This window comes from Gavialis gangeticus, unplaced genomic scaffold (assembly GCF_001723915.1).
Source record: "Gavialis gangeticus isolate Ggan-Ray unplaced genomic scaffold, GavGan_comp1, whole genome shotgun sequence".
NCBI lineage: Eukaryota > Metazoa > Chordata > Crocodylia > Gavialidae > Gavialis > Gavialis gangeticus.
In genome coordinates, this window is record NW_017728995.1 from 39,573,363 (window position 1) to 39,587,310 (window position 13,948).

At 44.7% G+C, this 13,948-nt stretch overlaps 1 protein-coding gene across 1 annotated transcript in view; it reads left to right on the forward strand.

Annotated features, from left to right (window-relative positions):
* Window positions 1-13,948, forward strand: part of PLOD2 (procollagen-lysine,2-oxoglutarate 5-dioxygenase 2) — a gene marked incomplete at its 5' end in the record, with an annotated part of 115,642 nt that overhangs the window by 25,659 nt on the left and 76,035 nt on the right. The window contains 3 exons of the mRNA XM_019503547.1: window positions 1,424-1,515; window positions 4,107-4,243; window positions 13,243-13,406. Coding sequence (XP_019359092.1) covers window positions 1,424-1,515; window positions 4,107-4,243; window positions 13,243-13,406 — 393 coding nt within the window. The remainder of the gene's footprint in view (window positions 1-1,423; window positions 1,516-4,106; window positions 4,244-13,242; window positions 13,407-13,948) is intronic.

Here is a 13,948-nt window from a genome sequence, read left to right on the forward strand (position 1 = left end):
GCAGGTTGGGAGTGAGGGGTGGGGATGGGGTGCTGTGGCTTGGGAGTGAGGGGCATGGGCAGGGGTAGGGCACTGATATATCAGGGTGGCTCAGCGCCACAAAGCAGCTGGGGGTGGGGGGAGGGAATGATAACTGCAGCCTGACCTGCATCCTGGTGAGTCAAGGGAACAGGGGGAGCTCTGATTTTCTATTATTTAAAAAAAACAAAAACAAACCCAAAATCAAACACCAAAATAGATAGGTATTTGGATTTTATTTTATTATAATGATCAAGGCACTGGTTGGCTTCTAAATTGCTTTAAAATTATAACTATATCCATAAAAGATTGTGTTCAGCTTATATATAATGGTGTTTCATTTTAATTGTGGAATGTGGATTTTGGGGGTTTTGAGGTAAATTTGAATTTTTATCAGAGAATTTGTGAGTTTTAGACAGAAAACCAGGATCCCTGATGATTAGCTACTCTTAAAGCATCAGAATATAGACCTTATTTAACAGAAGGTAGAAAATATTAGTGGTTAAGAGCTGTCAGGTCAATTTTAAGCTTCTTTGCTTGTTTCTCAGGGTTCACAACCAAAGTAATGACTTCTCAGCCAAAAGGAAGTGTATGACAAAAGAATTGGTATGCTACAAACATGCAAACTATGCATTTGCTTGTCTTACAATATCCAGTCACTGAGTGGACAGTTTTGCCGATTTGCTTTTTACCAAAGATAATAAAGCACAACAGCAAACAACTGGGCTTTAGTTCCTGCAGTTTATTTCTAGACCTGAAAGTATGTTAACCTAAAAGCTCTAAAGTGCCAGATCCTGTTCCATATTAAGTGTGATTTATATTTCACCCTGTTTGTCCCTGGAAATCCATTAATGGGTCAATTTTTTGTAAAATGCTATCTTAACCTTAAAATTAACTCTCAAAGGAAAGGTGAGAGAAGGAGGATGACAACACACCCACATTTTCCACTAACTTTTTTTTTAGGAACAGGAACAACACTTAAGGGACTGTTAAAATAGGGATAAAATTCTATGATGTCATGCTGTCATGTGGTAATGGGTATAGGATTAGTTCAGACCAAAAATGTAATGTATTATTCTATTTAAGGATCCTTTCCTGTCTCAGGATTCTCTTAGGTTGTTTCTTTTATCAGAGACTATTTGCTTTACATCAGATCTTTTTTTGTTTTTGTATTATTTGGTTGGGATTTTTGGAGGAACGCAGAATCTGTATTCTGTCATTGGATTCCCTTAGTTCTTCATTTGAAGCCATAATCCTGAAATATGACATTACTATTTTTCTTTCTAAATCAGGCACATGCAGCACCCAAGACCTGTTAATGACTCCATTCATTGTGATTATGAAAGTTATGAAGTCTATGTTTTTGTCAAGCTATGGATTAAAAAAATTCTCTTTCTTTCCTCAGATAAACTGTTAGTTTTTACTGTAGCAACTAAAGAAACCGATGGATTTCACCGGTTCATGCAGACTGCACAGCACTTCAACTATACTGTGAAGGTAAGGGTATCTTTTATTGTTAATACTGACTATTGGAAATAGTTGTACTATACAAGCTTTAACATTGAAACCATGTGTGTTGACTATCTTGCAATAAGGTAAAACAATTATAGTTCTCAACAGTGGAAAAGACCCATTCAGTCATCTGGTGCATAACCTTGCCAGTGTGGAATTGTTTCCATTGTGTATTTACTAGCATTATGTTTCGTCTGCTTGTGGGTGTGCCAGATGATGACACTTCTTCCACTGCCCTTTGAAATTATTCTACAGGTTCACAGATTTCACTGTTAGGAAGACCCTTTTTTCCCTTTGATGCTTGTAAATTTTTTCTAGCTCAGTTTCAGTTCCATTAGTTCTAGATTTATTATTTATCTTGAATCTTTTGTTGTTTCACCCTTTTATTGTAAATATTGTAGCTTCTCCCTTGGCATTTATACTCTTCAGACATATGTAGGTTATGTTATACCTTACTTGCTGCTTAGCAAAGTGGTGTTTGAGCCTCTTATCCCTCCCTCAGCATTACCTAATGTAGTTATGCTGGCAGGTCTCTTGTAGCTTAAGATGCTGGGAGGGGTGAAGATAAGGAGGGGGGAAGAAGATTCTTAATGTGGAGTCATAAAGCACAATAAAGCATCTAGATACACCAGGAATTGTTGCAGGGCTGGTGAGTGGACAATAAATGCCTTCTGCCCCATCCTTTTCATGTTTCTAGCATTCTCTCTGATCCACTTTATTTTTATTCTTTTCACTTATGACAGAGGTTGTCCTCTTCATGCAAACCTCAGGCAAAATAAGATTCTACCACTTTTGATAATTTTTCTTACAAATTAGTCTTTTCAGGGCAAAACCAAGGGATTCAAAGCTTATAAGCTGCTGTAAAGCTTTGCATATGCTTAATTTATCACACAGTTGAAACTGTAAAGAAAAAAAACCTAACCAGTTATTGTTGGCCTGAAGGTTTCTTTTTTATATGAAAGTTTAAACAGCACAGCTTGTTTCCTTATACCAGCTCATTTTGAAATAGTAGGTGGAGAGGGAGTCATCTTCCATAGATTTCATAGATATTAGGGCTGGAAGGGACCTTGCGAGATCAATGGGTCCAGCCCTCTGCCCAAGGAGCAGGAAGTTAGCTGGGGTCAGATCACCCCAGCAAGATAAGCACCCAAGCGTTTCTTAATGGTATCCAGAGTAGGTGCTTGCACCATTTCTGGGGGAAGTCTAATCCAGAGTCTGGAGACTCAGATGGTAAAGAAGTTTTTCCTTATGTCCAGTGTAAAACAGTCTTCTAGCAGTTTGTGACTGTTAGACCTCGTCTTCCCTTGTAGTGCCCTGGTGAACAGATGTTCTCCAGATCCTGATGCACACCCCTTATATACTTATAGGCTGCCACCAAGTCACCCCTGAGCCTTTGCTTCTCCAGGCTGAAGAGTCCTGTGCCTCTCTGCCTCTCCTCATAAGGCCTGTTCTCTTGACCTCTAATCATGCGTGTACCTCTTCTCTGGACTCCGAAGCTTCTCCACATCTTTTCTAAAGTGTGGGGCCCAGAATTGGATGCAGTACTCCAGCTGCAGCCTCACCAAGGCTGAGTAAAGTGGGAGGATGACCTCTTAGGTCTTGCTTCAGATGCATTGGTAGATGCAAGCCAGAGTTTTATTTGCTTTGCCATCTGCAGCATCGTATTGGTTGCCTATGTTCATCTTATGGTCAATTATGACCCCCAAGTCTCTTTCGGTTGTGGTGCTAGTGAGTGTAGCGTTGCTGAACCTATAAGTATGATGTCTGTTTTTCCTCCTGAGGTGGAGTACCCTGCATTTGTCCATGTTGAATGTCATCAGGTTTTGATACGCTCACCTTGTGAGCCTGTCCCAACAGAAAAGTAATATCCTTGGAAACTGACCTCTACTGACAATACATTTTAGTTGATGGTGGTATTGTCACTATATAATTTATTATCCATCTGGAACTGAGAAGTTAATAGAAAATAACTTCTTTTGTAATAAACTTTATGCATTTGTAATAAACTTTATGCATTACAAAGATTTGGATGTTCTGTGGCTGTGATTTTCCACAGTACTTGACAATGGTGGGGTTTTATTTAGCCAATTTAATAGCTAGTCACAGATTTCTGAGTTTATTCTCTCTAACTTGAGGAAATAGTTTGAGACATCAAAAAAAATTCAACACTAGCTTCCCCATGCACTTTTGTCCCTCTTTCCAAATTGCTGTAGTGTTTAAAAGTTGCATTGTTATTTTTTTAATTAGAAGAATTTGATAAACAACATTTTTTCTTCCTTGTCTTTTTTCTTTTAAGGGTGAGAGAGGTGAATAACCAGCTATGGTAAAAAGTAATTGCTGGGTTCCTTTGAGGTTACAAAATGTTTTTTCTCATATTTATGAAATGAAGTCATTGAGCTTAATATTGTTTAAGACATGGTAGATTTGGTGCTTGAAATGTTGGCTTTTACTTTGTTTCTTGCTTTGGTTCCTTGCCTTGCACTTGTTTCTTACCTTTGCCTTGACACATTTCTAATCTATTAAAAATACCCGTTAACTTTTATGTTCAGGTAAAAATGCTCTCTTCCTGTTTCTAGGTACTTGGTAAAGGTGAAGAGTGGAAAGGGGGAGGGTTAGCTTACTCAATTGGAGGAGGCCAGAAAGTAAGATTGCTGAAAGAAGGAATAGAAAGCTATGCTGATCAAGAAGACATGGTTATAATGTTTGTTGAAAGGTAAGCAAGTTCTGCTTGTTGCTTTCATGCTTTACTCTGTAGAGGTAGCTAATAAAACATAGTTATTGTGACATGTTGATAGTTACATGCTGATATTTTCCCCTTCTGTGTTTTTATTTGAGAAGGTTTGCTTTCTTGTTTTTCCATTCATAAAAATACTAGCCTGTCTCTGGAGCAGACATAAGTTTTTAATAGATTTACAGATGTAAAAATGGTCTCTGGGCCATAGCTCTACTATGCTATGAAAACAATGTTATTGAGCGCTGCCAGACTTCTAAATTTCTTTACTAACCTCAAGCCTTGTGTACTAGGAGTTGCCCTTGTAAGAGATTAGTATGACGCAAAAGGCACACGTAGCCAGAAATGTGTGCGGAAGTGCATAAGCCACGCTTTTACTCCCCCCACCCCCCCATCATTGCCAAGAACTCAAGTGAGTTTTCAAAATAAATGATTTAAGATTGGCATAACTGCTTTGGGGGAATGATCCAGTTTCCTTAAATAGATTTGACTATACCAATCTCTCAAGTTTGCAGATACCTTGATATTTTTTTAATACTGACGAGTGTTGCATTGGGTTGGAAATGCTAGATATAATCAATATAATTTTTCAAATATATATTTTTTATAATCTCAATAAAAATAATTCTTAACTTTCCTGACAATTAGCTTGAAAAAAAGTAAGATCTGGTTTATGTCCAGGGGGTCAAAAAAATCCGTGGAAAAAGAAAGCAGAGCAGCACACGCACAGGTTGTACATGCCACTCTAAAGCAGAGCCAGGCCACCTGGAGCCACACTGCAGCTGCTGGCCAGGCTTCGAGCAACAGAATTGCTGCTGCTGCAGTCCCCAGGAGGCCCCTCTTGTTGTGTGCCCAGGGCATACAGTGTGAATTAAAAACAAGCTGGAATCTTATCAGGAGATAAGGCACAACACTGCATTTATTGGAACATAAAACATGCAACATTAAGAGAATAAAGAACAGTACGGTTATTTGCTTCACTCATTCCCCTGTATATTGATTCATTCATTGACTGATTGATTAATTCATTCAAAAGAGACAAGCACGCACACAGAGATAGCTAGACAGTCCTGCAAAGGTTAAGGTGTTACCAAGTTCTAAAGTTGCTCAGTTCAGTCTGGTGGCCAGCCAAACTGTCCAGAGTTTTGGAGTCAGGTCATGTTGGATGCACCCAAAACTCCTTCTTGCAGGTGGAAAAGACCCAAAGCCTTCTCTTTGTGTTCATTCTTTATAGTGATAGCTGTCCATACAGGCCTATGGATTCGGCTTAGTCAGACACAAAGGTCATCCTCTTGTCCTGTTCGCAGGTTGGGATCGGTAGGACACGACCTTCTGGCTTTGTGGTGTGCAATCTTCAGGGGGTTGTTGCTTGCAGTCTTCAGCCATTAGGATGAAGCATGATTTAGTATTTGGTAATCCTTAACTGCTGACTCAACATTGCTGCAGCCATTAACCATTAAACAACAGAAGGCTATTTTCACCTGCTGCAAGAGGACTGTCTTCCTTCACGTTGTCACATACATACTTCATTCATTCTTTTGTTACCTCTTTCCACATATGGCAGACATGCCACAAACCTTGCATAAGCATTTTCCATATACTAAATTTAAGTTCTAAAATCACGAGACCAATAGGTCAAATGCATCTAAAATCATGAGACCAATATGTCCAATATATTTATGCTAAGCAATAAGAAATTTAAAATAGATGGTTAATTCCAAAACACTAATAATGACTGATCAAATTATTATAAGTAAATCATAACAATATTAACTTTCTCTTAATGGTTAAATATTTTATTATATAAAAAGAAAAATAACAATATAAGCGATCAAAGCAATTATAGTCACTGCAAATGCTTCAGGCTCCCCTTGGTTCTAGCCCAGAACTGGTAAAGAATACGGGGCAGGTCCCAGTGGGCATGGGGCCAGGAGAGCTCTGCCAGCTGCAGGGGCAGCTGTCTCCTGGCCCTGTACACATTGGGAGAGGACCTGATGTTCAGGGGCAAGGATAGAGGTACCTCTGCAGCAGGCAGAGCTCTCCTGGCGCTGTGTCCATTAGGACACACAGCTGCCAGCAAGCTCCCTGCCAAGGGGGTTGCTGTGAAAACTGTCCCAGGTGTAGGGTAGCTGCTGGCAAGCCTTCTGCTGGGCCAGGCAGGCACGGGGCTCGCTGGCAGCTGCCCTGTTTGGATGGAGCTAGCTGCTCTAGGGAGTGAGTGGTGGCTGGATTCTTAGCCCCTGCCTGCTCCATGGAGCAGCCAGCTTTGCACTGGGTGAAGTTGCTCTGGGGGACAGGCAATGGCTAAATTCCTAAGCCCCTTGCCTGCTCCCTGGAGCTGGCCCAGGGGACAGGTAGGGGCTGGCAGCTCCATGCTGGGACCCAGGGCAGAGAGCTCCCCAGTCTCAACAGTAATTGGCTCCCAGCTTCTGCGGGGAGCTGAGCAGCACCAGGACTGGGGACAGAGAGCTCTCTGTCCCTTGTAGCCCCCTGCTGCCTAGGTTGACCAGGAGCAAATTTGCTCTTGGTCAGCATTTACATGAGTGTTACTGCACAGTAGACTAATCTAGTGTGTAGTAAATGTGCGCACATGTACATCATGACACTGTACTGTGCAGTGGGTAGTCTACTGCACTGTAAAGCGTCTTGTGTAGACATATCCACTGTCTAGGTAGGACAAGTGTAGGTGTCCAGAGAACTGGTGTAGTCGCAACTTATGCCAAAGGCAGGGGTTCTCTTCTACCAGTAAAAAATATCTGTGGTATTACCTCTAGAAAACAGGTCAGGAAGCTGGAGCAATGTGTGTTATAGTCTTTGCTGGAGAACTACACTATCAAGCTTCCTAGTCAGGGGGCACTAGAAGGCTGCTCCCTGGGCCACCATCCAGGGGAGGTAGTTCTTTGACACTTTGTCCTTTCTTCTCCTTTACCTGCCTGTGCTATCAATTGGCAGTTGGTAGCTGCTGAAAAGCAATGGCTGCCACAGACAACCGAAGGAGGGGGAGCTTTATCTCCTGGCAGGATGAGGGGCTATGCCATCAGCTGTCTGGCAGGATGAAGGGCCATATTCCCATAGTGGGAACCCTCCTGGTTCCCTCTGCAGGACAAGCTTCCAGGTGGAACTGGAGTGTGAGGTGGTGGCAGACCATTCTCCCATGGTATCATGGCTCCTTGAGCCCAGGAAGCCTTGCTATCAAAGCCCAGCTGTCTTCCTCCTTCCTGCACTCATCTAGGTGGACCCAGAGGAGCACGACTGGAGTGCTTTTGTCTACATTTGGCAGATCTTCTGAAGCCTTGAGAGGGTGGCTGCCAATGGTGCAGCTGCCCAATACCTGCTCCAACTCCTCTGGGACAACTGATGAGTGGCTGAGCATTATCCTTCCTGGTTACAACTCTCCTTAGGCTCTGGGAGGGTTCCCCTGTAGGAGAATGTTTCTCTCCCCCCCCCACCCACCAACTGAGCCAATCCTAATTGGCAGGAGGGGGAAGCCATTCTCTGGCAGTGGGCACCCATTCTGGGATGGTTCCTGTTGGAGGAGAATGCTGCTTATCTCCCTCCTCAGCAAGCAGCTGATTGGCAGGAAGGGGGAAGGAACTTTCTTTTGTGGGGTCCCCACAGAGTTCCCTGACAACCTTTCTTCTGGCACAAATGTAATGTCTGTTTCTGGTCTTACTTAGGCCCTTTCTACATGTTGTACTTAAAGCATGATTGTTTAATCGTGCCTTAAGTTGCGACCCACCTACACATTCAACCCATAACTGGCATGACAAAACGAGCAATAAACTACAAAGTTATTTGACAAAAAATGTGTAATAACTTTGTAGCTTGTTCTAATCATGGCATTAATTCATCATGTGGCCAAGTGCTTCCCTGTGGCTGGGAGCCCCAGCAGCTGAGGGCCTCAAAGTCACAGGGCTGCACTACTTGCTGCCAGCCCAGCGGCTGACAAGCCTTGCAGGGGTGGCAGTGTTCCTGGCACAGCCCCACACTGAGCCTTGTCAGCTGCAGGGGTTACACTGGGGTAAATGCTCCCCTTGCTCCACCAGGCTCATCATCAGCTGCAGGGCTCACAGCTGTTGCAGTACCAGGAATGCTGTGCTGCTGTGAACCTCATCAGCTGCAGGGCTTGCAATGGGGACAGCATTGTGCGGTTTGAGAACACTGTCACTGCTGTGAGCCCCGTGCCTCACAATGCTCACAGTGGTGACACTGTTCTCCTCATTGCCTGCTCTAAGCCCCACAGCCCCCACTGCAAGCCCCACAGCTGCTAAGGCTTGCAGAGGCAGCAGCATTCCCTGTACTGCCCCTGCTATGAGTTCTGCAGGCCCTGTTTGTCACAGGCTTGCAGCTGTGGGAGCTGGTTCAGAGGGTGCCCCAGATGATGGTTCTGGGCTCCCCCTGCATGGCATGGCAGGAGGCATGATTAGGTGGATAATGCATTGGATCCCGCTGCTCATTAGATCCCTTGATCTGCATGTGTAGAAGGGCCCTTAGAAACGATGCAATTGACTCAGGAGAGCTGAACCCACAGCTGTTGCTGGTTTACAAGTGCAAACGGAAGGAAGCTTCTCTGTTTAGGAGCCCTAGGGAAACGGAGCCTGTTAGGTAGTCTATATAAGTTTATGATCACTCCCACTGTTTTGCCTTTGTTTGGTAGAAGGGATTATGAAAAGAAATAAGTGTAGATCTTGGAGCATCCCCAGCTTTGCAAAAGAGTCTTGTCTTTGGCTTTATTCATCCTTCTTTCCTCTGGCCATTCCAATTGGAAGTCTGATTTGGAGCCAGGATTCAGCAAAAGCCATGGTATACCCTGTAGGAAAATTTCAGTCCTGTAGGGTTGTCCTGGCTCCTGAGTTGTGCTGACCTGAACTATGGCTAACTACCTACAGGGAATCAGGAAGGAATTTTCCCTTAATGTGGAATTACTGGGCCGTTTTGCCTTCTCCAGAGTAGGAGGAAAGCATGGCCTGTGGTGAAAAATAAACTTGAGATTGTCTGCAATAATTGATTAATGCCCAGATGTTCGAACTGAAAAGGTTGGAGTTCAATAGAAAGGCAGATTTTGCAAGCTCCTTTGTTTATTCCAGCATGGAGCAATGGTCCTGAAGCAAGTAAGACTGGCATTGGCAGTGAGGATATTGGGATATGGTATAAACAATTTGAAGCATGAGCTGTGGTACCTTATTAGGGCGGTGCAAAGCTTCTGTAGCCGCTTCAATTCAGAGGAGATTTGGCTTGATTCAGTGGCTGAATCTCCAAATCTGAATTGAATCAGGAGACCTGTTAAAAGGTCCAAATCAATTTGGAGATTCGGCCATAGACTATACAGGTAGCAGTCCTCAGTGACACTGGACACAGCTACCTCCAGCTGGTAACTGTTTTGGCAGGCGGAGGAGGGATGGAAGGGGTGTGAGGGAGGGAAAACCAATGCCCCCACAGCAAAGGAGGGATTGGGGCTGGGGCTAGGACAACATGCCCAGTTGGGGGAGGGGAGGGGGTGCTTCCGCCACTGCGTGCTGCTGCGCCCCATCAGTCCAGGAGCTGCTTTTCGGGTGGCTTCTCCAGTGGCACTTGCCACTGGTCCAGGAGGGCATGGAACAGGCATATGCCACCGGATCTGTGGAGGGCAGGCTGGGCCAGGCTGCAGTCCAGGAGGCTAGCCCCAGCTGCCCACTACCGGACAGTGCTCATGGGGTGGGTCGAGCCAGGGCTGCACTCTGGGTGGCTAGCCTCAGCTGCAGCTCAGAATGCAGCCCTGGCTCCACCTGCCCTGCAGAGGGCAGTGGAGCGGAAGCTATGAGGGGGCAGCTGCCACCCTAAAATTCCCCATAGCCCCTGCCACCGGCCCCACCCTGATCTGGGTGCATGCATCTACCCCCATGCCCTGCGACTGCTCACCCAGCCAGGGTGGGGCAGGGCCAAGCCGCAGCTTGTCCAGGAGGCATGGGGAGGCTGAAGCAGCTTCTGCTGCTGTGTAGCACTTGCCTGAGGCAGCGCAGCACCATCCTGTGTCTCCCTGCCCTGGCTGGGCAAGTGGCGGGAGGGCATAGCCCCCGCTCCCAGTGCCTTCTGCTGCCCACCTGGAGTGCCGCCTGGCGCAGCCCATTCTGTGCAGATCCAGGGGCACATTCCCACTCCCATGCCCACCTGGAGGAGCCACCAGAAGAGCAGTTACCGGAATGGTGGCATGTGGTGGCAGGCAGTGGTGGGAGCCAGTGATGGCAGGGCATGGTGCATGGTTGCTTAGGGCAGGGGAGAGGTGGTTGTAAGCATGCAGTGCACTGGGGCAGGGTCACCAGTACATGATGGGGGGGACCATGGACATGCATTGCAGCAGTCAGGGGTGGGTATCTGTGCAGCGTGCAGTTTGTGGTGTGGGTGTTGCTTGCCCTCATGTGGTCTGTGGGGTGTGTGACCCCTGGCCACTTGAAAGCTGGATAGTCCAAGCTTAGGTCAACAGTGTGAAGCTGCAGGTGAAATCCTTCATAAAATGAAAAGGTTGCATCAGTCCCTGGAACTCCTGGATGGGATGGTGGTAGTGTTAGGTATGTTGTTTAAAGTGAAGTGTTTATACTGTTTATTACACGTAATAGATGTTGGCCTGCACCATTGTAAGCCATAAAGACTTGTGCAATGTCTTCTTTTAACTGCTGTATTCTGGTGAATATATCTGCTCCGCAAGGAGAGTCTACGGCTGGTGTAATACTACCGTTCTCACCAAAGGTGCTGTTTGATCAAGTTGCTGCTGTGGCAGTAAATTTGTTTTGGGAAGTAGTGCTATAGGGGGCAGGTGTTTCAGCCCTTGAGCAAAGTGGAAAAGTACCGATGGCCCAACTTTAAAGCATTTTGAGCAGTCTCAGTTTTTCTTATTACCCCTCAGACTGTGTCTTGTTGCTGGCTGTGATTCAAGCTATCTGGCCAAAGGCAAACCGTTTTTGCAGGGCAGGCTCCAAGACTGATTTATTTCCTTTTCATCAACCCTTTGCCAAATTTACAGAGAGCAAAACAGTAAGAGTTTTCACAAACCCATTTGCTTTGAAAGGGATTGCATGAGTCCCTCACCTTGATGGTCCTGAAACCAGTTCTTCCACTGCCTGCTTCAAGCCTCAAGCCCCACCCCCATACTTGGTTCCCCTCTGGGCCCTAGGAAATAAGAGAATAAATGTAAATACATCATTTTCTGTCATGCCTCACTTCTCTTCTGTGCCCTAATGTGCATTCTTATTCCAGTTAGAATTAAGTGCAGTAAGGAGCTATACCTATGTCAGGAGAAAGGGGTGTATCCAGGATATTACTTTCAGAGGAAATGAGTATTCCTTTAGTGATAGTAATTTGTCCTTAGAATAACTTATGATGCAACAATCAAATTTTTTTCTGACTGGGATTGCCCCAGTGTTGTGGCTTTTACCAGAGGGCGCTCTGCCCATAGGTGGATGCTTCAGGCACGATCCCGTGCAGCATGTCCATCTGCCACACTCCCCTGGGCTGGGAGAGCTGCCCTGGATCCTTGCTGAGTCGGAGCTGCCAAAGCTCAGGAGATAGGTGGGCAGGAGGGAGGTGCTGCCTGGGGCTCTGGGCACCCATGGGCTGGAGGCATTGCCTGACCATGGTGTGGCTGTCCCGGTGGGTGGGAGCCCCTGTATGGGGAAGGAAGGGGGGGCACTTGGCTTCATGCAGCCTGCCCCTGCAGCACCCGATAGTAGCCCTGCTGCTGTGCTCACTCCTATTTAAGCCTTGCCAGCTCTGCTGTGCAACTTTGCCTGGCTTTGCTCCCCAGGTAACCACTAGTTACCTCCTTGCTGCAGCAGTAGTATGATGCTGCAGCTCAGATCCATACCACCTCCTGGGCAGCCCCTGCTGGAGTTGCTTCCCTGACCGTAGGCAGCACTAAGACAAGGGATAAACAGTAAATGTTAAATGTTATAAATATAATTGCCATTTAACCTTTTACATCCCTTAATTGAAACATCATCTTAAAAATTAGAAGTTTAATATCTTTTTTTAACCAAAAATCCTGTGAAATTCACTGTTAAAAATAGCAAGTTACAGTTTAGTATGGTTCTGACCAGGATTTGACATTTGCTTGGGCAATGAGAGCATCCACAGTCACATGGAATCCAGTCATTTTCTATAGCTGTATACCAAATGACAGGGCTTCAGAAGATCAGGCTTACCACAGGTCATAACACTGTACTGTTTAATGTTATTCATAGTGAATTCTATATGCAATTACTTCAAACCCAAACCTCTGTAATTTTCACTAAGGAACTCAAGGTCACCAACTTATTAGAGGGGAACTTTATGTGCACACAAAGGACGATGGTCATTAGCTATAGACAACACATCATTGTGTTAGTGTTAAAATACGTGAAATATAGTAGGGCATACAAGCACTCATATTCTTGATAAGAAACACATTCGTTGTGTGACTTTTCAAATGTAGTTTGTATCATCAATCCAATCCAATTACTCTTTGAAGTGAAATGAATCTACTATTCTGGTTATTTCAATCCAAAAGTCAACTTTCAACCTCAGTCTGTTTCAACTATTGTTACCCTTTTTTAGAAGTAGATTGAGATTTGTTTTCTTTTCATAATGGGAAAAGTGGGGGTTTGTTGGTTTATTTAATTTTGCTTGTGTTTAAAACATTTGGAATTAAAAAAAAAATTTTTAGGTGGGGGCGAAGTCTGAAAAATTATAGCAGGAAAAAATGAAAAATTCAGAAAATTATGTGTAAACAAATAGGGTAGGTATGTGTTTATATGAAGTACTGATTACCTAATATTGATAATAAATATTATAAAGGCTTTATTAATGGCTTTAAATTGTGGAGTAACATGCTTTCTTAATAAAAAGATTTGTGGCAGAACTAAGAATACTCTGGTTTCTTTGACTGTGCAGGGCTTTAAATCTAGAATAAGCGAAAGGTTTAATAGTTTAAAAATAATCTACCTAATGGGTACTTTTCCATTATTTTTTAGCTATAATGTTATTTTTGCGGGTGGCCCTGATGAATTGCTCAAGAAATTCCAGCAAGCTAACCATAAAGTAGTATTTGCTGCAGATGGACTAATTTGGCCAGATAAAAGGTTAGCAGACAAGTATCCCTTTGTCCGGAGTGGAAAACGTTTCCTTAATTCAGGAGGTAAGTGGTGCCTACTGGATAATACTGCTGGTTAACCAAAGTGACTGTTTTTCATAATATTTGGGGATATATGTGGTAGCCATGTTGGTCTGAGACTAAAAGAAATGTAAAAAAAAAAAAAAATCTTTTTCTGCAACTTTAGGGCTCATCTGTCATTCATCAGGCTCAGGGAAAGTTCAGGATGGTAAAAAGTAGGCCTGTGGCAAGTGGCTAGGATTCGCTTCAGATTTGGCCAGTTCAGAGGACAGTGATTCGATCTGGTGATTTTGGGCAATCAGTGAATCTGATATGGAGATTCAGCTGCTGCTGAATCTTCAAATGACTTAGGCCCATCTCCTGCCCGCTCTCCCAGCCCAGAAATGGCTGCCCTGCCTGACCCCAGCTCCCAGGACTTGGAGGGGGGGGGAAAAAAAAAAGCTCCAACTCACTAAATGCTGCTCTGTGTGTGTGGGGGGGGCATGATCCCTGCTGTCCCCCACTGCTGCATGCTGCATGGGGGGCTCTGCGCAAGCTCCCTGACCACTCCTGCTCCCCCAGTTCCC